The 25,658-nt window shown below is 38.7% G+C and overlaps 2 protein-coding genes across 2 annotated transcripts; both read left to right on the forward strand.

Annotated features, from left to right (window-relative positions):
* The first annotated feature begins 9,064 nt into the window (after nucleotides 1-9,064).
* Nucleotides 9,065-10,127, forward strand: LOC119537779 (olfactory receptor 52L1-like). The gene is given in 1 exon segment (XM_037840347.1): nucleotides 9,065-10,127. A coding segment is annotated over 1 exon segment (990 nt). The 5' UTR covers nucleotides 9,065-9,137.
* An 11,102-nt stretch (nucleotides 10,128-21,229) lies between these two features.
* On the forward strand, nucleotides 21,230-22,173 carry LOC119537007 (olfactory receptor 56A1-like). Its single transcript, XM_037839644.1, is given in 2 exon segments — nucleotides 21,230-21,476; nucleotides 21,479-22,173. Coding segments are annotated over 2 exon segments (942 nt in total).
* The last annotated feature ends 3,485 nt before the right edge of the window (nucleotides 22,174-25,658 follow it).

Consider the following 25,658-nt stretch of genomic DNA (forward strand, 5'->3'; position numbering starts at 1 on the left):
AGAGTTTAACTGACATGGATTCAAGTGACTTAAGAGTTTCAGAGAAGGGGTAGAAGAACTGGGAGCCTATTTATTTGGACAGATGAGAGGACATTAAGAAATTCCCTCCACCATGAAGCTCACAGAGCCAGTCTGTGGGTTTGGGTCTTCCGTCTCTACCAGAGAAATTTTGACTTCAGAGAAGCAGGGGTGACAAACTGTGGACATAATTTATGGTTTAAAGTTTATGGGAGAAACTCTTTAAAATATCCATGCTTGATCTGACCCCAGAATTGCAAATAATGGTTGGTTTCTTCATTCTATGTAGATTTTAGACTATTTTTGAGAAAGAAGACATCTATGACTTCTGTGGTGTTATATATCTTAACCCCTGAGATTAATGTCTTCTTTTATTTCTTTGTTTTTAGTCTCAGGTATAGAGATTGAGTTAATCATACTGCTAAATTTGTGACACACAATAGTTATTGTTCTAATTCTTGTTTTGTTTATTTTCTCTCCTCATTCCTAACTGTCTTGCTTACTGCCTCCCCACCTGCCACCATTGCACTCACTTTAATGTGTTTGTGTGTGTTATAATTATGATGTATCCTTGCAATATAGTAGTTTATCTGAGTGTTATATGTTGTTAATATACCTAAATATCCTTCTTGCCTTTTCTCAAGTGTGTATGCTTCCTCTAACTATGGGTTGTCTGGGTTCTTCCTGACTGGAGTGTATCTCCCTGTCCTTATTTCTGCCATCCCTACTTGACTTGAAAGTCAGTTCCAAATTCACTTCCCTGGAGAAGATTTTTCTAAGTAGATCAGGTCACTTGTTTCCTGCTCTCAGAGCACTGTATGTATTTCTTTCAATATTCATCATTATTTATAATTATATATATTTTTATTGAATAATCTCTGTCCTACACTGTGACTAGATGGTGTGTTCTGTTGTATTCCTAGCATAATACTTGGCATGATAGGCTATCTAAATAATAATAATTATTTTATATACATATACGGATATGTTTGCTGAATAAATAGATCTCATTTTTAAATGGGCTGTGTCATCATTAGCATATTTCTTCATCAAGCACATTAATATAGTATATGTTTTTGAATGTATGAATACATAAACCACCCTAAATATTGTGCATTTAGCACTCTATACATTATTGAAGATCTGTATTGTAGTATGCCATTTGTTGTCACAAAACTACCATTGCTATTGCAACTACTATTAACATTACTGTCTTTACCACCAATATCAGGACTAATATCACCTAAATGTAGTGTTTCAAAGCTGTTATTTCACATAGTGGTATTTTAGACACAGTGCAGAGGCATTGGCATGATTACTGTTACAAGGTAGACTCAATGCTGTGTGTAAGTATCGAACAAACAGAAAGAAAAATGGCACTTTTCTTTTTTTCATTTTCTCTCCTTTACTTCTTTTCTTCAATATTTTCTTCTGTATTTTGAGTATTTACCAGGCTCTGGATTTACTGGAGCTCTGAGTTTAATGGGGAGAACAATTTGAAAATATAGGAATTATGAGAAAATGTGACAGTGCTGTGGTAGAAACTGGTTCCAAGTCATAAAGGCCTGTAGATAAAAGAGGATTAATCCATTGTGGGCTGAGTGGCAGTGGTGGGACATGGATATGTTTGGGTTAAAGGGATGCTGTGAATGACCATGGTTCAGAAGATCATGGGCCTGGGCTACGGGTGGATGGGTCCAGGCTAAACTTATGGGGCCAGGAGGAGCCTGCCTCCAGTGTTGCCTCTTAGTGGCTTCTACCTTAAGCCGTACCATATGTTCCCATTTTTTCTCTTTTAAATGTTTATCTTCAATATTATTACTGTTGTATTCAATATTATTGATATTATTGGCAAGAATATAGCTTTTTAAAGTAGGAATCCAAAGTGGGGATCTATTGTACCCTTGCCCCTGCTCCATGGTGGGAGTGAAGCAAAGATGTGCAGAGAAGGAGGAGATGACTCAGGATTGAGAGGGATTTTCCTTAGGTGGGTGGAGGACTAAGTGATGGTTATCACCAAGGGGCTTAGAAGTCTCTAAGTGCTTTGGGCAAATAAGTTTTGAATAATCTTAGTCTGAATATCTTGTATTAGTGGAAAATACTGAGAAAAAGAGCAGTTCCTGTGTGTTCAGGTTTTACTCCATTGTGCCTTGAGCCCCTGAGTTAAAACCTTTGCACATACACTCTCTCATTTAATGGTCAGAAAATGAATCTTGTGCTATCATTATTCCCCTTTTACTCAGGAAGAAAATACTATGCTTCCTCCTAAGTGGGGGCCATTTATTTTGCACTTCTTTCGCCTCTGCTTTGATGATGTGTTCAGTGTCTTGTTCCTAAATGTGATTTTCAGTTCTTTCCTATAAAAACAAACATCTATTTCACAATAAGGAAATAACTGAAACTATGGTGCTGTAACATAACATTTTTGGAAATTTCCTAAATAACTACATGTTAAATCATAGTTTGAAAGATAGTACCTTTTTGTATATATGTTATATGTCATAATAAGGAAATAACTGAAACTGTGGAACTGTAACCCACAACATTCTTTGAAATTTGCTTTCTAAGTACTTGTTAAATTGCCCTTGTGAAGTTATCACTTCTATGTATTAATGTTATACGCTATAATTAAAAATATGATTTAAAGAAATACAAGCATGGACTGGTGGTTCTTTGAAGCTCAGTCTCTTCATGCATGTCATCCTTTACCACTCTCTGTTATTTTTGTCTCTCCTGGTTACTTCCCTTCATCAAATCATGACTTGGTCAAAATCTTCCATGCTAATTTTCAGCTACCAACATTCCTGTGGAGAGGCTTCAGTGTTTGTGTGGATAACCTACTGAGCTCTCTGGCTTTTCAGATTCTTGATTTCTTCATCCCCAAAGATACTTACTTTATCTACCCATTCCCCTGTCATAACCCCGAACCTCTCTGGACATCACTGCCGCTGCCTTCCTAAGTTCACCGACCATCTATGCTTAACCCCTTACAATGCATTCTCCTAGCGTGATATGTTTATAATGAGAGTCTGATCATGTTTCAGTTCTCTGCTTAAAATCATTGACGACCTTCCATTGCCCTTAGTATCTTTAATAAGGCCTAACAGGACCTGTAGGCTTTGTTCTTTCTTATACCCCCGGGTTCTGTTCAGGAGTACAATATTACCTCCAAGCTCGCCTTCTTTAAAGTTTTTGAAAACACCAAGCTTCCACTTGCTAAGGGCTTTTGTATCCTCAGCTTACCCCAAAACCTCTCTTCATTTCCTACTACTACTTTTCTATTCCCTAACTTGAATTTAGAGAATATTTTCCTGAACTCCTCAAATTGAGTAAGTTCTCCTATTGTATATTACTAAAAATCCATAGTTTTGATTTATAACATTTATGTCATTATTAATATTTCTCTGATCATGTATTTAATATATATCATCTTATGATCTATTTAGGCAAGGATCATTTTATCATATTAATTGTTTGTGCTTCCCAACATCTTGTAGAGTACTTGGGATTGGTAGATATTTAATTAATATTTATTGAATGAATGAATAAATGAGGCTTCCCACCATTGTGAATGAAATTTTTATTGATTGGATAAATGAAAGGACTGTTGCACATTGTTCCCCAGGAGAATGTGGCCACTGGGGTGGAATGGTGACTTCTGTGGACAGAGATGAGAACAAGGGAAGGGCCTGGTGATGGGATGTATGACAGTGGAGGCCTCAGCTCATCTCACTGTGAACTTGCTGGAATGGACTCTGAGAGGCTCCATTTGTCCCATACTCACCGTGTCCTGGGTGGGTGTCCTCAGACCAGACGCCATCTTCTAGATGCAGAGTGCTCAGCTCACCCGAGGTGGGCAGACATTTGTTTTAGGTTGACATCTCCAGAAACAGATTCTGAGACAGATATTTACATACAGGAAATTTATTGGGAAATATACTTGGGAACAATACCCCTCAGGGAGTGAGAGAAACAGGATGGGGCAGAAGAAGAAGTTAAGCTGTGATGCAGTTGCCCCAGAGACCTCAGCTGATTGCATGAGGAGCTGTTGATCTGGGATGGCCCTACAGTTTTGTCCTAGGTTGAACAAAGATGGTCAGGTCTTTGTATTCCTATGTTCACCTATCACTAGCAGTGAGTCTACTTGGGAAATAACATAATCTTGGGTGAGGCAGTTTCCTTTGGCCAAGGGAGAGCAAGTCAATTTTGAGCTTTCAGCAACCAACTTTCTGAACTCCCGGAGGAATCAGCACAATGAATGACAGCATCAACTAAAGAATTTGTTGGGGCCCAAGATTCTTTTGCAAGAGAAAGTCTGAACTCCAGAGTAGTATGGGAGCATTGCTAGCACAATCATCAGATTGTACAGGCTTAGGGCTGATGATCAGTACTGGACAGATGTGGGCCACCTGGTCAGGTGTGGGTGCCACTCCCTGCTCTCCCTTTCCTGACCAACCCCATCCCTGGAGGCAGTACCCTCAACTTTGTGTGCCTCTAGTCAATCTGGAGGCTAACTTCATCTCTCTCCAGGTGTGTCTGTGTATCCTCTGGGACTTCCAATTGGTAATAATGACCTGCCTACCCAGTGTCTTGATCACAGACACTAGCACTGCCTTGAGGAAGTACCAGAAATGGACTTGCCTTACAGTATGAAGATGACAGAACCAGCTGTGAGTTGGTTCACAGGATTTCAGGTGTGAAAATGGTGTCAGGCTTGGGATTTACAGCTTGGGGAAGACTGTTGAGATCTGACTTCATCCTTTCCCACAGTCCTTGTGTCAAGGGTTATTTCTTTCTTTCTTTGGATAGTGTGGCTCTAACTCTCTCAATACGTCTACTCTGATCCCTTTTCATAGTCTTAAGCTTACTCCCCCTGACTGCATAGTTAGTGTCTGTCTTCAGGTCTGACTCTTCAAAACTACTCTTCCTTGTTACGTTCTTCTTAGATTCCACCATTTAGATCACACATTGCTTCAAGGTTACCTGTGAGCTTGCAGGCACCTATCAATCCCATTGAAACTTCACAGTCTACTTGTGGCACTCACTGGGGCAGTTAGCATGGCCCAGGCTGACATCCTCACCATCACGTATGGCACATTTAGTTACAGCTGATTTACCTGCTTTCCCAAGTCTTGCCTGAGCCAGTACTCAAGTTCATAACCTTGGAGAACTTTAGCTGCACAGGCCTTGAGTGATGTATTTGGTTTCCTCTTTGACTTCAGAGACCGCTTATGAATCAAAAGTCCTCTTCATCACTGTTACTACCAAGCTAGGGCAGGAGGTCATCATAGAGATTGAACTGGGGACTAGAGGTATTTCTGGAACTGAGCAGGGAGAAGCATTGTGGAATCTTTCTGTGTGCAGGAACTTTCTCCTTTTGCAACTTCTTTCTACATTGCTGAGTCTCCCTCAAGGCTAACTCACACTTTAAGTATGCCAACCTCACAGAGAATCCAGAGACCAAGAGAACAGTGTCCCTGTGCCAGGCATGTTTTACTGATTATATGTCTCAGATTTCTTGCCTGCAGCTCTGCCTCTGACTGCCTGATTTCTGTTTCTCCCTCTCCTACAAGGTCATTATCATGGACTCAATTTCTGTGCCCACCACAATCTCTCTTTGTTTGTATCCCCACCTCTCCCTTTTTACCACTATTGTAGAATCCAACACACTGTTAAGAAGGAGAATAAGGAAAGAAGGAGAAGCCACTTGTCATAGAGTAGCCTCCCTGCCTGCGTGAGAAATGACAGAAGTGACCAGTTACTGTTGACACATACTTAGGATTCTGTCATAATCTCTTAACAGGAGAGAGATTCAGCAGGATTCTTTCAGCCATGAGGCATCCAGAGCATCACTTAAGGTGATGAATGTCGAGGCTCAGTCGGTACATCTCTCATAGAACACCCTTCTTCTGCTACATCTTTCCTGTCCTCTAAGTTCATTCCCCGCCTTGTCAAGTCCCAACAATTCCTGGTTCTTTAAGACACTCATCTACTCATTTGCCAATTCTTTAATTTAATCATATTGTTGTTTATTTATTCAGCAAACATTAGTGAGTACCAACTAGATTCCAGGCACTGTATTTTGCCCTGAGACTACAGTAATAGGAAATAAGTAAGACACAGTCCCTTCTTTTCAGGGACTGAAGCACTAAAGGGTTTTACAGTGCAAGGTAGCCAATGCAATGACAAGGCAGGGAAAAGGGCCATGGGAGAAAAGAAAAGGAGACAAGTCATGCTGTCTTATAGAATTTGGGGACAAATTCACAGAAGACATGTTTCTTGGGTGGAATCTACATGAATGGATAGTTGTTGAACAACATCAGTTCTTTCCTAAATGTTGTCTGCTTCCTGGCCAGAGAGCTAAATGCATCTTGTAGGTTCCTGGGTATAAAGCCTAACCTGCTTTTCCTGGAAGAACCACGGAAGGCCCTCTGATTTACTTTAACAATTAACTCCTAATAAGCAGCTTTAGGCTTTTAGTGTATACTCACAAACCACAAAGAAGAGGCAGGTTCTATTCTTCTTTATGTGTCTCTACTGCTTTCCATTACCTACCACAGTTGGCTTTAGCCCTCTCTGCTCCACAGCCACTGCTCCTATCAAAGATGCAGGTGGCCTTCCACCATCAGACAGGTGTTCTCTTACTTCTCAGACAAAAAGTGAGAAGTGGGCTGAAGCTGGCAGCAGAAGGGGGATAGTTAAGAAAGAATTAACTTTCTCACTATTTGGAGTTTCATTGTAACATGACATCTGTAAGACTATGAGATCACCCTGGAGATCTCAATAAAATACACCACTCTCCCTTGAGATTATCAGTGGATTGGAATCTGGAGGAAAAAAACAGAGACTGGGCATATATGCCCACTAGACATTTAGGATAATGTAGCTGCCATGTTCAGAGTTTTGGGGAATCTTGTAGTCATTATTGGTTTTTGAAAGAGACACTCTGGATGATCTATAGATGTAAAATTCACAAGAACTGAGGCCTCCTGACTCTTTTTATCTTTACATATACATGCTCACACACTGTCCACTCACATAAAAAATAAAATGATTTCAAACTGTATATGTCTTTTAACATATGCACGCAGATTTATAAGCATATCCATTTTAAGACTTTTGTTGTAATGCTCAGGGGTGAGTCATGTAGGGAAGTTTAAACAGAGCACCTGTTTATTTGGCATGATGTGTTAACATGGGGTATTACAGAAACTGGATGATCATATACCCCCATGATGAGATACAGACATATCAAAAGTTTGAAACAGAGAAGCAGAGTCATGAAGACAAAGAAAAACATGAACGAGGTCCATTATTTCATATTCATTCATCTTTTGTTATTAATGTTAATGCTAATGACAACTATAATTATGAAATAACTTATATACCAACATTTTACCTTAATATTCTTTATCTTAATTACCTTAATCTTTACAATAAACCAGCAGGGTTGGTAGTACTTATTCAACCATCAGATGACGAAATCAAGACTAAGAGAGTTTCAGTAGCAGGCAAAAGTTTCATTTCTAGTATATGAAAGAGCCAAGTCTGTCTGACTTCACAGCTTTTATTTTTCCACTGCATTGTGCAGCCTCCACCCTCCTTGCTTATAATTATACAGTTTAATGTGATATGGACCATTCTCTTGAAACAAGCAATTAGAACACTGAAAGGATTTCTGTAATTGATACGAAGCAGAAAGTTGTGGACGCACAAAGGAAGATCATAAAATAAAATGCTCCTAATGCAGTCATTGAGTTCCGTGAGACAGAAGACAGTGGATTCTGAGTCATGAAGGATGAAAATGACCAATTCTGATAATAAGTTACTACAGTAAAAGGTTTTTTTTTCTTTTAAAAAGTGCTTTAATGAGAAAAAAAGAGGAGATGGAAAGAATATGCAAAAGGCATATATAAAATGGGATGGTGGGCTTATGTATTGGAATGGCTAAAGCAAAACGTGAGTATGCTAACTGAAAGGTAATAGGACATACACATGTGAATGTGCTAAGTATAAGATAACAGGAATAGACAAAAGATAGTTTTAAAAAGCATTTTATGATCTTAATCTATTGATTAAATTCACTGAAGGATGTAACCATCAGAATGATATGACATCTGAATTTTAGGAAAAACCCTCTGACATTAAGGTGGAGAGTGGTGTGTGAAGGAGTTAATAGGAAAGGCAGAAAAATATAATGAAACAATCCATGTGAGAGCAGTTGGGAATGTGAACTAAGGCAATAACGCTGAGCAGTTGAGGGAAAGGCATGGACATATAGGGATTAAAAAATATTCAACAGGAATTGCTGAATGGGTAACAGGGATGAGAAGTAAGGATGAATAAAGGGTAGTTCTCAAGTTTCTAGATTGGTTAGGTAGGTAGATGGTGATGGAATTCACAGAAATATGGGAAATGGGAGGTGGAACAAATTTGGGGAGGATCAATGAGTTAATTCTGTCTTGAATATGTTGACTGTGCGGTATAGTATTTCCAGAGGCAAATGGGAAAATAGACTTGTGTTTCACAACCCTATTTTATTAGATGTGTAGATTTGAAAGAAATGAGCTTATGTAAAGAGTTAAAATCGTGTGAATGGATGAACTCAATCAGAGATAATGTACAGAATAGAGAGAAGAGAGAGACTGGAACCCAGAAACCAACAACATTTAACAGATAGCCAGATGGAGAAAACACTACAGGGACTGAGGTGCTGAAATTGAGGACATAGGAGGAACAACTGTAGAGTACTATGTCATGGAAATTGAGGGAGACTATTTTTAAAAACGACAGATTGATTTATAGCGCTTAGTAATGCCAAGAGGTCAATAAAGAGAATTCTTTGCAGTTGGCAGTTCCAAGATATGAATGATTACACTGTAGACTTAAATATCTCTTAAAAGCAGCACATGTTCATTCTTATCTGTAGGTAATACTAGCCCTATCCTAATTCAGATATGCAGATTCCTTGCCTTCCAAAAATTATTTCAAGAAAAGATGATTCTCTTCCTTTTAGCTAACATAATTCTTTTTTGCTATGGTTTAAGCCTCTGTATTCTTCTCAAGAAGATAGTACCCAGCTCTGGACAATGTGAGATCTTATCAGGGATGGGAAAATCATGACTTTGGTTTCTTTTCCCTCTTCCATTTCTAAGACATTGGTGATGGCCTTTAGCAATTCCAGCTAGAAACCATCCCAGCCTTCTTTTTTCCTGGTAGGTATTCCAGGTTTGGAAGAAAGTCAGCACTGGATAGCTTTGCCCTTGGGTGTCCTTTACCTCCTTGCTCTAGTGGGCAATTTCACTATCCTCTTCATCATATGGACTGACCCATCCCTGCACCAGCCCATGTACCTCTTCCTGGCTATGCTAGCAGCCATTGACCTGGTCCTCACCTCCTCCACTGCACCCAAAGTCCTTGCAGTGCTCCTGGTTCATGCCCATGAGATTGGGTACACTGTCTGCCTGATCCAGATGTTCTTCATCCATGTGTTCTCCTCAGTGGAGTCAGGTGTGCTTGTGGCCATGGCTCTGGATCGCTATGTAGCTATTTGCCACCCTCTGCACCATTCCACCATACTGCATCCAGGGATGATAGGGTGCATTGGAGTGGCAGTGCTGGTGCGTGGATTACTTCTCCTCACCCTCTTCCCCATCCTGCTGCAGCGCCTCATCTTCTGCCGGCCTATGGTCATAGGTCATGCCTACTGTGAACATATGGCTGCGGTGAAACCCGCCTGCTCAGACACCTCAGTGAACCAAGCTTATGGGCTGGCAGTGGCACTGCTTGTGGTTGGGCTAGATGTCCTGGCCATTGGTATTTCCTATGCCCTCTTCCTCCAAGCAGTACTGAAGGTACCAGGAGGTGAGGCCCAATTTAAGGCTTTTAGCACGTGTGGTTCCCATGTTTGTGTTATTCTGATTTTCTATGTCCCTGGAATGTTCTCCTTCCTTCCTCACCGCTTTGGCCACCATGTGCCCCATCATGTCCATGTTCTTCTGGCCACACTCTACCTCCTTGTGCCACCTGCACTCAATCCTCTTGTCTATGAAGTGAAGACACGGCAGATCCACCAGTGGGTTCTCAGGGTGTTCTCTCTAAAAGAGTAAATCTAAATGTATCCTAATTTCCTTCTTCATGCATTCCTGCCAAGGACACAGCCAGGAGCCTGTGGATGGTCTAGGATATACAGATACAGGCCTTTCCACGGTGAGTAGTCCTTCCAGTCATAGCAGTCCCATGGCAAAGAACAGCCATGGGCTCTTGGCTCCACAGCCTACTGTGATATACCTGGCTACCTGGATTTGTGAATATTTTCCCTATCTTTTCTTTTGTCCTTGAATCCAAGATTTCCCAACTCCTTGTATCAGAGATACTTGGGGATGGGACAAATAGATGAAAGCTCTGGATATGCTATTTTTCCTGCCCTCACCCAATGACTGACCATGTCGAATCATCTGAAATGGGAATGGAAAGTCTAGATCTTTGCCCTATTTCACTCTTAGTGTGTCTTCAAGTCCTCCAAGTTATTGTGAGCTTCAGATCACTGCGCTTCTGGGTAGCAATAATGTCTCTCTCAAAGCAGCTGAGAGAATCACGATATGAGTGAATGCTTTTCATTGCAACATGGGTGTTATTCATTTATTCAAAGCAAATTTAAGTAGGGTGGGTACTGTAATAGGTTCTAGGAATAATAATATATGGTCCTTATTTTCAAGGAAGAACTAAATATGTATAATGAATTTCTTTAAAGCAGGGCTTGTTTGGATTTGTTTATTTATATTTTTGCTTAGGATAAATTTAGGATAAGACCAAGTATGGAATATATGTATGTCTTATGAGTTTTAACTCGACACAACAAAGATAACGTAATTATCAGCATCTAACAGCCATAAAATAGGCTAGATTTATGTGCTAAACATTGGCTTATTAAGAAATATGAAAGTAGTTTGCCAATTGAGAAATATTGGTTATGGAGATATGTAAATCCGATCCCCATTTCTGCTACAGAACTGGCTCTAGTTTGAAGCTCTTGCACAGTAAGTGTATGTCATCCTGTTTTTTGCCCTGTGATCTGGCTTAATTGTTTTGTGTTTCTAAAAAGTAACAGCTTTTGTGCACTCCTGGAAGAAGTCCCATCTTTGCTGCTTTGAGGTAGGTTGCTCAGGTTAAAGGGTATATTCCATCTTGGTATTAAATAATGGTAGAAAGAATAGAGAGGATGGTTGGGGTTTCTACTTTTTTTCTTTTCTTGTAAATTTTGCTCTTAATAAATAGGTTTCTGTTACAGAGTCTGAGCATTATGTCTCTAATTTGCTTGAAGCCTGTGGGTTAGGGAAGACTGGAAGGAGAAGCTCTTATTGCAAGAAGAATTACAAATACCCATGACCTTGGTTCTAGGTCCAGTGCTCAAGCTATTGTAAGCCCTGCTGGGAAAGCAAGACTATGGTGTATTCCACCCATTTGAAAACAGCTTTCTTGATCTTAGAGGAACTAAATTTCAGTAGGTTATATATTTTTAGTTTTTTTTTTTCCATTTTGTGTGTATTTCCAAATCTATTCTTATAAAGTTGTTTTTAATATCCTACTATTTCTTTTAATCTCTATACCATGTCTTATATTTATCCTTTCATTATCATTTCAAAAATTTTTATTCTCTTTCTCTCTGTTGAATCTTGGCAGTTTGTCCCTATTAATTTTTTCAAATTCTAAATTTTCCCTCTATTGATTTCTAATATGCTTCTACTTTCCATTGTATTAATTTTTGCTCTTTATTTCTTCCCTCTACTTTTTATTTCTATTTTTCTAACTTTGAAGTTTAATATTTTCTTATCCTGTAATATATACTTTTAAATATACATGTTTTATTTTGAACAATTCTTTAGCTGGCAATATTGAATAGAGTTGATACTTAGTATTTTGTTATTACTTAGTTCTATTTTCTAATTTTATTATAATTCTTCTTTAACTCAGGTGTTATTGAGAAAAACATGGAGTTTTCCTAGGTACATTTTTGTTACTAACTTTTAATTTGGTGACATTTCTGTCAAAGAACACTATTTACAACATACCAATGTGTGTACATTGTGTAGATTTTGTCTATGGGTCAATATATAATCAATTTTAGTAGACCATTTATGTATGCTTGCAAATAATGCATATCCTTGAATTTTGAGTACAGTGCTTTATAAATGCTTTATATTATCCTAGTGACTCACATATTTATTTTCAGATAGTTCCTCTATCACAAAAAGTGCTTTTTGCCTAAAGTCTATTTTGTTACTTTTCTTTTGTTTAATATTTGCCTCATTTTTCCCCATCTTTTGATTTTCAACCGTTCTTTAACCTCATATTTTAGATATCTCTTGTAGTCTTGTAAATAACAAATAGCTTGATTTACTTTTATATTTTAAAAATATTTGTCTTTTATCTGGAACATTTAGGTTACATATATGTCTTGTAATTACTTTAAATTTGAATTTATTTATAACTTCCTACTTTTGCTTTTTGTTTGCCCATTTTTCCTTTTACATCTTATTCTTTCCTTTCTTATTTTTTTCTGTTTTCAGTTTTAAAATTCCCCCAATTTGAAAGTTATACACTTATTTTCTTTTAGTAGTTACTCTAGAAGTTTTAATGCAGATAATTAATTCAAGTGTAAATCTAATTGTAATTCAAGTGTAAATCTAATTAGTAAATCTATTGTCTTTACTAACCTCCTTAATAAGTATAAGGCTTTTGAATATGTTAACTCTGATCACACATGTGTTTTAGTACTATCTTTTTCTTAAACTTCACATTATTATTCAGTTATTACGGTTACTTCTATGTGATCAATTATTTTTAGCTTTCGGCTATAATTTTACTCTTTTCTTTGCTCAACATTACATCTTATGATAGACTTCTAATTGTTACATATCCTCTTCCCCCTGTCTAGTAATAGCAATAATGAGAGATGCACATTCAGTTAAGATTACTTCTGCCAGTCTCTTTTGCAGCTAGATTTGTGTATGTGTGTAGGTTCTGCTTACCAGGATGTGACTGAAATGATATGTGCAAGTTTGGGGCCATGCCTTTAAAGGAGGTAGTTTGTTCTCTTCTTCCATTTAGCTCACTTGCTGATGCTTTGAATGTGGATGTGTTTGTTGAATCTGGAGCAGCTCTCCTGGATCACAAAATGGAAATGTGTGTTGAAGATGGCAGAATAGAATATAGAAAACCTTATATTCTGGGTCATCAACCCAGACTTAAACCTGAGACAAAAATAAACTTGTATCTGCTTTAAACCACTAAACTTTTTGGTCTCTTTGTTGCGGTAGACTAAACTGTGGCCTAAAAAGTATGTTTTTAAATCTCAGATATTCCAAATGAAATATCTATCTTTCTGACTAAAGTATATCTTATAGAATATCTTTTAACATTTGCAGTTTTGCTTGTCCTTAGAATGTCTATTTTACTCAACTTCAAATTTAGTATCATAAAATTGTTTCTATTATTTTCTAATTATCTTGTATTTTCTACTGTCTCTATAGTATGTCCTCTCTTTCATTTCCTAGTGTTGTTTATTGTGCCTTCTCTAATTTTCCTTGAACGGCCGTGTTAAAGGTTTATCAATATTATAAACATATTTCAATATTTAAAATGGTATAGCTACTCAGCTAAATGTTACTTAGTGTTTTAGATTAATGTTTTTGGTGTGCTGCAATAGAGGTGTTTTCTCTGGACAAACATGCAAAATGGTAAGATAGGAAACTCTTAATTGTTTTCCATTTAATTTATTCTAATATAGACTTTTCTATATAATATTTTATTTCAAATATTTTAACTTTAATTCTGAGATATATTTCTTATTTTACAAGATAGCTTAAAATTGCAGCCTCTTCTTGTGGATGTAAAGTTTTCTGGAATATGGAGCATGAGCACTGGAATTTTATAAATACCCTTTTTTTTTGTTTTCTGAATTTACTCTTTTCTCTAAGGAATTATTTTTTCAGCTTCTTTAGCCTGGTCCTTCCTTTACATGGTGTTCGTTTTCCTCAAATGTTTATAGATTCTTACCCTCATCTCCCTGTTTGTAGATGAGAATTAATCGACATGGGTCGGGTGTGACTTTCCTCCGAGACTGTGGAGGTCATAGCTCCCGTGGACTGACTAGAGGCCTCTGTGGGTCATGTGCAGGGATTTGCATACAGGGGGGATTCCCTTCAGGCTGTCCAGAGGAAGACAAAAAAGTGAGCAGTTTCCCTCCCCCTTTGCTGAAATAGAAACGCTTTTATACTGGGACCTGGAGTTGCTATAATATGTTGTGCTTATTCATGGAGCTGCCTTTCCATTCTTTTCCTCCATGTCTGGCTTGGAGAAGAGAAGTTACCTTGAGTTGCCTCTTGTTCTGTCTGGTCCTACTGCAGTTACAGGGTTTGGAGACATGGAAGCATCTCCTTCATTTTATATGGGGAGCTAATTTCCTTGTCACTTTGCACTTTGTGCTCTCAGGATACTAAATTGCCCCATCTGCTCTGGTAGATAAGAATAATTATCTCATAAATTGAATATTGTGCTGCTTTCAATTTCTGCTCTTGTTTCTATTAATTCTAAAGTTGGAGTTTTCCTTGGATCTCTTAATAAGATTATTTCCACCTCTGCACCAATTCTTCAATTTCCCCAATTCTTCTTTCCCTGAATAATAATCCACCTTCCACATGTACATACCTCCCCTGGTTTGCAGGTTTCTTCATTCTGGTTTGTCTATCAACACAATCCAATCTGACTTACGAATTTCAGAAATTTCTCCCAAAGTCTAGTCCAATCCTAACATACTTACACATATTTCAGTACTATTCTTGGATTATTCTCAATTTCATATTTCTTTAGTCATTTAATGGGGACTTTGGGTGAGAGAGGGACTAAATATTTTCAGCCCAACATCTTGAATCAGAATTATTACAATTTTAATTTAATTTTAATTTGTGATACTACTTGTGTTGTATTCATCTTCCATGTGAGATTATAGGCTCTAGGAAGGCTGATGTCATATGTATTTCATTGACTTTTCAATCCCAAATGCCCAACATACTGTGTAACATTTCAAACATGAATGATTTTTAAAATTTTGCATTTCATGTATTATATAACTTCACATTCTCACAGGATCAGCAATTATAATAACTACCTAGTTTTCTAAGTCTGAAATCAGCAAGACAGTCACAGCTACAGGTAGAGAGAAAGCACTGTTATGCTGAGAAAACAAAATGAAATTGCACAATTTTTCCTTCATTTCAGTTTTCTGAAGCTAACACATGGCAAACCATTGATTGCTGATAATGGAAACCCTTTTTTTCTTTATGCCTCAAACGTTAAACTAATCTGGCAGAGCAAACAAGTTCTCTTTAAAAATTAATTGCACACACACGAAAAAATCCTTTATGATGCATAAATCATTTTTAACACAGGGTACAAAATAATTTCACTTTCTGGTTTGGTGCAAACAGACAACACATTGGTTTGAACCCAGCTATTTGCCTTTCTATGGCTTTACCTAGGAATTAAAGGAAAAAAAAATCACACAATGTACATGACTGGTTTCACTTTAACTTCGTAATCACAATCCCCAAGATGTCATTCAAAAATGACTGTGACTGGAACAATCATCCACCAGAAAAGTGATTGTAATTAAGATGGAGAGGTAGGAATGAGCCAGATTATATATTTTAATTACCCTTTAATTTATTTATTAGGCAAAAATGTGTTTGGTGTACTACATTTCAAGACACTTTGCTAGATACAATGTCAATGATGAACCAGACCAACATGAGTACATTCCTCATGAAGCTTACAGTCTAGTTCATGTGTAGTGTAATGTAGTCCTTACTAAAATTTTTGATATTTTATGAACTATGGGAAGCCACTGATACAATAATGTGATACAATTACTATAATGTAATCTTGATGGGAGTAGAGACCGTGAATAACTGATTCAACTTGTGAAGCTAGGTGACTGACCCAGTAGTAGAATAATTGAAAAAAAAAATGTTTATTGCATAATGACATTTGGTGGGGGATAAATTAACTGCCTCAATTCACAAATACCAAATTGTAGAGTTGAAATCAGAAGAATATTTAAATAAGAAAATAGTAAAGTTTTGTTAGGAAATTCTAGAAAGATCCAATATAAGAAATATGTGAATATAACATCATTACAGGATGCTGAAAATAGTTTAAATGAATGTTACAGAGGATGGTCTGCATATTTGGGCAGATAGATTCAGATTTGAGTTTCAACTTAGTTTCAAATCCTGTTCCCCACATTTCACTTACTAGCACCCAGTAGTACCATAGTATATGATCAGATGAGGGTTCCCAGGAGATCCAGCTCATCAGCTGCCAGGTCCCAGGATCCCAAACCACCAGTGCTCCTGCTTACTTGGAGAAGTCGGGGCAGAGTGGGAGGAAATGACTGCAGATCATAAAATCCTCTAGATTTTTTTCATCAGAGCTGAGGAAGCAGTCTCAGCTTTGGTTGCTGCCTGCAGGCAGCTGGCTCAACAAGTGGGACCTTATCTTTTGTATCCTCTGTGAGTTCCAGGACAAAGGGAAGGGAACAAGGCTGGGTGGGCAAGGAGCAGCTGGATCACCAGAAGACTCAGCATAGGAGAGTTTCTTTTCATTTCTGTGATAGGCTCCTATAACAAAAGAGGAAAGAAGGCCATGTGGTGATATGGATGCATGAACATTCAGAAATCTTAGGTGCTTTCTGGAAAGGACATATCTTCAAAAGTCTCAGCATCCCATTTCATTCATTCCAAGGGACCCCACGTGTTCTTTGGAAACTTAAAGCAAGTATATGATTCAAATACACCTGGTCTCCAAGAAAATAAGTTTAGGGATTCCAGCAACACAGTGTGGTTCTAGGACAGGGACTATGCTTTGAGTTTAATATGGCCAGGTCTATGGAGCTCAGGAAGAGAGCTGGTGCAGCAGTTTCTAACATGGGCCCATAATGGTTCAGCATGGCAGACTTAACAAATAGGTCTATTTGATAGGATTAATATCCAGTGGGAAAAGACTCCTCTGGGACTTTCTCCTAGTTACTCAGTTTATATCTCTTTCTCTTGAAGTCAGTTACATCTTTGGAGGCATAAGTTAGGTAAAATATCTATATTATCCTAAACTTTCCCATTAACCCTTCATCCAGAACACCTCTGTCTAGCTAGTACAGTTTTAAATCAAGGTGCACCAAATTGGGCACAGTATTCTAGTCATGGTTGAACCAGAGCAAAGCAGAATAGGTGAGTCTTCACTTACCCTCTCATCCCTGTACCTGTTATTACAGAGTAAGTTTCCGGTGTTTTCTTGTGAACTAAATATATCAAATTATTGACTGATATTCATGCCATTACTTCCATCTGTTTAGGTATCTGTCTGCTTTTTCTCTGCACTGCTTCTTTTTTATCCCTTTGTCTGTTATCCTTTATATTAGGTAAGTAAGGATGAGATGGTATCCAGAGTATTTATGCCCAGAGTGTAGGAGAGGGATAAGCTTAAACAGAATAGGTCTCTGCAGGGTGAGGAAGTACGGAGGACAGGTTAGAAGATGGATTGGAGACTGGGGATTGTAGAGCAGAATCATGGATAGAAATTTCACATAAGGAGAAGGAAACAGAACAAAGAACTAAGAAGTAGACCTTCCAGGGAAAGCAAATAAGGATAAGAGAAAGGGTAGAGGGCAAGGAATAAGAATAATGCAGGATATTGGGATATTGTCTACAATGGGGTTTATTGTAAGGTATCTAAGGGAAATCTCTTTCATGTAGAAGGAACTACAAGATTGTTTGGTGCTGGTGTATGACTGAAGGCAAAAGACCTAAGAGGTCAGAGGACTGAATCAGGGATTTCCCACACACCAAGGGTAAGGTTTTTTGTGCTGCCCTTAAATGGAATGGTTTTAGACCCTAACTACATAAAAGAAATTTATGCCATCACCAGCCCCTATCTCTGGCCCAGGGTGCTTTCTCTTCCCATCATATTTTGAGCTTCTTCTTGTGTCTTGTGCCAAAATCCCTATCAGTTCGCTTCTAGACTTTGATTACGATTTTCTTGTTCATTTTTATTTTTCTGTCTTTCAACAAAAACTAAAAAACCTTCAAGTTGAGCCATTTATCACACAAGCATTTATTAAGAATCTGTTGAGCATTTGGTAGTGTAAACACAGCATGGGCTAATGAGATGGAAAATACATTCTGTGTAACTTCAGAGATTTAGAGGAGATTGGGGGAATGGAGAGGAAAGTCAGACTGTGATGTGTTTTACAGAGAATTCAAATATTACTAGTAATTGTTTCTCCAAGAATCTAAATATTTCCTTTAATATCTCCTTTTGTCTTCTTTGTCACTATTAGTTTCTTTAAAATCTTTTGCCCCTTATATTACACATATTAAAATTTCATTTATTTGGAAAAAAAAAAAAAGCCCAACAAAATCCCAACTTTAAGCATATGGCTTCCATCTCCTTGTTCTGTAAAGCTATTTGCTGAATTGAAAACCCTGACACAGCGATTGGTACTCCTTGTTTCCATTTACTCACATCCTGGTGGCAACTTTTTCTATTCCATTCTGCTTCATTTCCCGCTGAACTCTTTTTGCTACTGTTATTAATGATTTCCTAATAGCTGAATGCATTGGATAATTTCTTTTCCCATATAATTGAAATTCTTCATCTTGGCGCATATGGCCACTCCATTTGATTTTCTGCTGCATCTGTGGTCATTCATTTCGATCTCCTTTGTATTGTGTTTGCCATTTCTGATCCTAAAATTAAGGGTTGGTATTTCTTAGGGTTCTATTGTATGCTTTTTCATCTCTTAATCTATGTTTTCTCCTTAAACAAATATCTTAAGTCCTATGGTTTGAAGTACACACTATGTGCTGATGGTTTCCAATTCTCCTTCTTTAGCCCTAAGGTTTCAAGTGAATTCAAACTCCTTTATCTAACAGTACCTTGTTACACATATTCTGATAACTATCAAACTTCATTAATTCAACATATCAAAGCTGGAAACATCACCTAACCTCCTTAACATACACCAAAGCTTTTCAAGTCCTGCGGACTCTTTGAAATTTACATGGTCATTTGAACAAGAACAAATAATGCAATTATGGAATTCTTTATCCTCTCTTCTTCTGTACAACTACTCATTCTAAACTCTGTCTGTGCCAGAACTCTTTACCTCTAGTATAGTCCCTTTTTCTCCATCCTTGGAGCCACAACATTTATTCACACACTGATCACTTCTCTTCTGGACTATTGAAGCCATCAGTCTCTCTGTCATCTTTTAGATGTCCTTTGCCATCTCTTTACCTTTCTGGCCTTGTGTGTGTGTGTGTGTGTGTGTGTGTTTGTGTGTGTGAGAAAGACAGAAAGCAGAGATTGGTATATTTGTGAAACCTTAGCTGATGGATCTGATACTAAATGACGATGAGGGATAGATGAAAAAAAATCATTAACATATGAGATACTTGAGCATTTTGAATATCCATGGGAAGGATCTAGAGAGAGGAGAGTTTAATAAATAGGATATTGAGAGGTCCTTGGGAAGGTCCATGTGAATGGAATCAAAGTGAGAGGTGGAGGTAATGTTTTAGGAGGAAGAATGATCTTCTAATCTACTAGATGGAAAGAAGTGAGCAACTAGAGATGTTGATGGGTTTATAAGTCTATTATGGAAATTGAGGAAATTGCCATCTGATAGCTTCTGCTGTCTTTTCAGGCAGTTGGAGAACACATCATTTCAGAGAAGGAGATTATTTAACATTTGAGAAGAATTTAGAAAATTTGAAAATTTCCTTGCAATGGTGGTGGAATGAATTAATTAGAGAAGCCTATTATAATGCACATGCATATTAAGGGCTCATTCAAGTCTGGTGGCCATAAAATTTATGAAAACAAACGGCCCTGGAGCATAACTTTGTATAGGAACATTGAACTGCACTTGTGATGATTTGGGCTAATTATGCTCAGGTAGGTTGTATCAGAGGTACAATGGAAGTCAGAATGATAGAGGATTCTATGGGACCCTCTCTCTATATAATCAGTGTACTTTTATTTTCTTCTAGTTTATAATATGGGTTGGGAGATATAAATTCTCTTACATTTCAAATTTATTTTTGTGTATGATTAAAAGTGAGAAAACTTTAGGTTTTTTTTTTTTTTTACTACTCTCTGACAAAGTATGTTAGCAATACTTACTGGAAAGTCCTAAACACAGTTAAATATGATTTTGAGACACAGTTATTAATATTAGATTATTGTTAAGCTAGTGAGTTTGTAGCTTATAGGATCTATACTTAATGAATTCTTTTGTCAGTATCTCATGTCAATATCATTTGGCTTATTTTTAATAGTTTTATTGTGTGTCTTTGTGAGGTTAAATCTCATTATTTCTTTCTAAACCCTTTAGATAGTCTGTGTCATGAGTTTTTTCCTAAATATTTAGAAATAATTTGCCAAGTGCCCCCTCCCCTTTCATTTTTGTAGTCATTGAAATTTGCTTTCATCTGAAATGGGTCTTCTACATGTCATCAATTTATGGATGAGTATTAGTCAATACTTTGATGGCTTTGTTTTCTATTAACCTAATACCTATATCTTACTGTTCTAGTTTGCTAATGCTGCAGAATGCAAAACACCAGAGATGGATAGGCTTTTATAAAATGGGGGTTTATTTCACTACACAGTTGCAGTCTTAAGGCCACAAAGCATCCAAGGTAACACCTCAGCAATCGGGTACCTTCACCGGAGGATGGCCAAAGGCGTCCGGAAAACCTCTGTTAGCTAGGAAGGCAGCTGGCGTCTGCTCCAAAGCTCCAGCCTCAAAACGGCTTTGTCCCAGGACGTTCCTCTCTAGCAAGCTTGCTCCTCTTCAGAACATCACTGCCAGCTGCACTCAGTTTCCTCCCCCTGAGTCAGCTCATTTATATAGCTCCACCGATCAAGGCCCACCCTGAATAGGCGGGGCCACGCCTCCATGGGAACATCTCATCAGAATCATTATGCACAGCTGGGTGGGGCACATTCCAAGCAAATCCAACCAGCACCAAAACTTCTGCCCCACAGAAGACCACAAAGATAATGGCATTTGGGGGACACAATACACTCAAACCGGCACACTTACTATACATAAATCCAGGTGAAATCTCCTCAGTGTAGGATTATTCTCATGATATTATTCAGCAACTACTCCACTGATACATTTTCTGAGTTCTTCCTCATCTGCTTCCCTAACTATCAGACTTGGCAGCTCTGGCTGTCCCTGCCCCTCAGCCTCCTCTTCCTCCTGGCCATGGGGGCCAACATCACCCTCCTGATCACCATCTGGCTGGAGGCCTCTCTGCACGAGCCCATGTACTACCTGCTCAGCCTTCTCTCCTTGCTGGACATCGTGCTCTATCTCACCGTCATCCCCAAGTCCTGGCCATCTTCTGGTTTGACCTCAGGTCCATCAGCTTCTCTGCCTGCTTCCTCCAGATGTTCATCATGAATAGTTTCCTGTCCATGGAGTCTTGCACATTTATGGTCATGGCCTATGACCGCTATGTCGCCATCTGCCACCCTCTGTGGTACCCATCCATCATCACGGACCAATTTGTAGTCAAGGCTAGTGCTTTCATTTTGGCTCAGAATGCTTTGTTGTTTGTACCTCTCCCCATTCTTTCTGCCCAGCTCCATTATTGTGGGAGAAATGTCATTGAGAACTGTATCTGTGCCAACCTTTCTGTCTCCAGGCTCTCCTGTGACAATTTCACCCTCAACAGAATCTACCAGTTTGTAGCTGGCTGGACCTTGCTGGGCTCGAATTTCATCCTCATCTTCCTCTCCTATAGCTTCATCCTAGGAGCTGTGCTTAGATTCAAGTCAGAGGGGACTGCTGTCAAGGCTCTGAGTACGTGTGCCTCCTACTTCATCCTCATCCTCTTCTTCAGCACCATCCTGCTGGTTGTGGTGTTGACCAATGTGGCCAGAAAGAGGGTCCCCATGGACATCCTCATCTTCCTCAATGTCCTTCATTATCTCATCCCCCCTGCCTTGAACCATATTGTATATGGGTTTCGAAGCAAAGAATTAAAATTGGGGTTTCAGAGGTTGCTTCAGAGGGGTCTTTGAATACAAAGAAAGGACTCCCCAATGATTCTGTATTACTTTCTTCTGTTTCTAATTCAGGGTCTGTGATTCCATATAGTAAAGTAATGTAATGCTTAGATGAATTTCTTAGGACCTAACCAAATTTCATCTGACTGCTTCACATAACTAACATTATTAGGTACTGAGTTTGTGTCTATACATTTACATATTTATATCATTTCATCTTCTCTAGAATTATGCAAGAGAGTGATTGTTGTTCCACTTTCTATTTTAGAAATCAAAACTTTAACAAGATACGTTGACCAAGGTCACATTTGTTGATTGGTGGGAAATCCATTCAAGTTCTGGGCTCCCTGACCCTGGAGCTTTTCTGTGACACTGCACTTCCTCCTGAGATGCAGTTCAAGCTCTAACTCTGCTCTTCAGGCCATGTGCCCTGTGTCATTTTTGCAAATGTTGTATAGCTCATAGGTGTCTTCTCTTTAGACCTTCTCTTTTCAGAGTCAGAAGGAACTGAGTAGAAGCAAAGAACCATAAAGATCACCACCTTTTCTGACCATCACTGTGCAGATCTCTGTCACAAAAAAATAATATTTCTAGTAGTATCAGCCTATGTCCTGCAGAAACCTCCTTTTCTATCTCACACTCCTTCACTCTCTTTTTAGAAAGGCCAGGACACTGAGCTCCCAAGTGGAGGAAGAGCTAGGGAGTGGGAGTGTTGTATTGTGGAAAGTGGAGAAACTGACTGGGGTGCTCTAAGGGGCAGTCTGTTCATTCAAACCATGCCAGAACTGCTCTGGTTGTACATCCAGGAACCTCACATTGTGGGTCTATAAGCATTGTATATGGGGAAATGAGTGAGGAAAATAATATATGGGTGCAGTTGGTAGGGAGTGATGTCATCATTTACATGGGTAATAGGGAACTGAGGTTTCTGGCTCATTCAACAACGTCACCCAGGGGTCTGACACAACTTTAATTTGCAAAATTCCATAGGGCAAAAGTAAGGGCCACTCTGTTACAGGTCCTTAAACACTGGTTTTGGTGAATTAAAGACATTTGAGATGTATAGGGTACTAATTCCTTATTTTCCTCAAATACTCTCTTTTTTATTCCATGAAATGTCTTGTGAATAGAAAATTATAAATTATGAATGAATATGGATATGTTTTATGGGATTATAGTATATCAAGAGTTTGGTGAAAGGTAGGGAGGTCAGGAGTCATCTATTTCCTTAATATCAGAGCACAGGGAAGTGTTTTGAAAAAAAGATTTTAAAGGACTTTCTTTAAAAGGTGGACGTAACCTGATCATTGGTTTGATGTGTGGAATAGGTAACGGGCGGAGGAGTCAAAGATCACTGCAGTTTCAAGCTAGCATGCGAAGACTTCTGTGTGTTTTGCCAGCTCCAGGCTTTGGTTCTTCAAGAATATTTCCTAAACCTCTCTTCTGTGGGCAAGAACAGTGAATGGATTCCCTGGAGCCAAACATCGCTGACCTGGAGGCCCTGTCATGCTGCTGTCTTTGCTTAACCCTGTGAGAAAAGTCTCACAGTTACAAGGTCTTTCCTGAGACACCCATTATCTCCGGGCACACATCCTATTGTCTCTATATGCAAAAGGAGAACGCTTTGGTGGACCTTGATTTTAAAAATCTAAATGCTATTTTTCATCCTTTATTAGTCACATCTCACTATATTTCCCATTTCTGCCACCCCTGCTCTTACCCCAGAAGTTAAATCTATTCTCTTCAAATTTCTTAGATATATATTGGAGCCCACATCACTCTGTGTTCGGGTTCCCCCAGAGGTGTATTCCCTTTCACTGTGGTGCAGAGTCCTACTAGGGCAATGCGGCTTTCCTGGGAAACAGACTCTTCTGACTGTGGGGAAGGAATGGGGCTTCTGCAGCCATAAATCCAACCCTGAGCCTAGGGGGCAGTCAGGATTTGGATGGTGCTTTCAGCAGCTTGTCCAGTTTGGTTTAATATAGTCAAAGGACTTTTGCTTGTCAAAATCAGGTAATGGGCTGAATTTACTAACCCACCTGATGTAAGTAAAAAAACTGGACAAAATCTTTAAATCAATGTTTCTCAAGACATTGAATATCACGCAACAAAGAAAAGTGATTCATGAGGCGTAGGAAACAAATGAGGTGAATCCTACTCAATGGCGTTTGATTGCTCCAGTTTATTCATGGCCATATTAGGGGTGGAAGTTCTCAGGTGAAGCCTGGCAATCTTCCTGTTTTGAGAAGGAAATGAGAGTCAAGGAGGTCAAGGCAGATAGAGTTCACAAGCAGAGTATTGAGGAAGATAGAGCTGCACAGAGAGAGAACTCCAAATAATCTGCAGAGGGTTCCCCTTGAGTATTCAGCAGAGTACTGATCAGAGCATGCAGGTGAGGAAACTACCCAAGACCAGGAAGAAAACTCCTTAAAAACATTTGAGGCAACAAAACAAAAACATGAACTCACACAGTCCCATGGGGAGTTCTGGGCTTCCCTTTCAGAGATTTGAAAATTGAGGCATGTGATATTTCCTCTGTCATCAACTAGTGATTGGATGGGAGTTGCCCTGTGAGGTGGCATAATCTTGGAGGAGGCTGCTTCCTTTTCAAAGGCAGTGCCAAGAGAGGAACACAGCTGAAAGCTGTTAGCAGTCAGCCCTCTGGTAGCTGGGGGAACGGAGCCTAGATGTTGAAAGGGGATTCCAGGTGGTGTGTAGTACTCACTACATTTCTGGAGTTGTCATGATAAGCTCTTTGGGGCTGAGAGGAAACTCCTTCCACTAGCACATGAGGGGATAAATACTTGAAATAAATCAGGTTTCTTCCTTCAAGGAAGAAATGGACAGTAGTGATGGCGCGATGGGAATGGGTGTTGGATAGGCAACCAACAGATTCTGGCAGATAAGAAAATCATAAAGTTATACACAATGTTCTGAACAATATTGATGCCAGTAAATTTGAAAACATGGAAGAAATGGATAATGGGTTTCTGTAAACATATAAAATATTGGTAAATAAAGTAATAGAAAATAAAAAATACCAGTAACTATCAAAACATTGAAATATTAATCAAGGACGTCTTCCACAAAAGCTCCAGGACACTGTAGGTTTATAGATGAGTTCTACTACAATTTGAAGAACAAGATTACCCCTATCTTGTATACACTCTTCAAGATAATAGAAAAAGAAAAATTTGTACCAACTTACTTAGGAGAGTATGTGCTGATTTGAATTTATTATGTCCCCCACAAAAGCCATATTCTTTAATGCAATCTTGTGGGGGCAGACTTATTAGTCTTTTGATTAGGATGGGACATTTTAGATTAGGTTGTTTCCATGGAGATGTGACCCACGCAACTGTAGGTGAGACCTTTTGATTAGATCATTTCTGTGGAGGTGTGACCCCTCCCATTCTGGGTGGGTCTTTGTGATCACTGGAATTTTAAGAGAGCTGAAAGCCCACACAGACCCAGCCACTTGGAGACACTGGAAGTTGTAG

The sequence above is a fragment of the Choloepus didactylus genome, chromosome 6 (genome assembly GCF_015220235.1).
Source record: "Choloepus didactylus isolate mChoDid1 chromosome 6, mChoDid1.pri, whole genome shotgun sequence".
Taxonomy (NCBI): domain Eukaryota; kingdom Metazoa; phylum Chordata; class Mammalia; order Pilosa; family Megalonychidae; genus Choloepus; species Choloepus didactylus.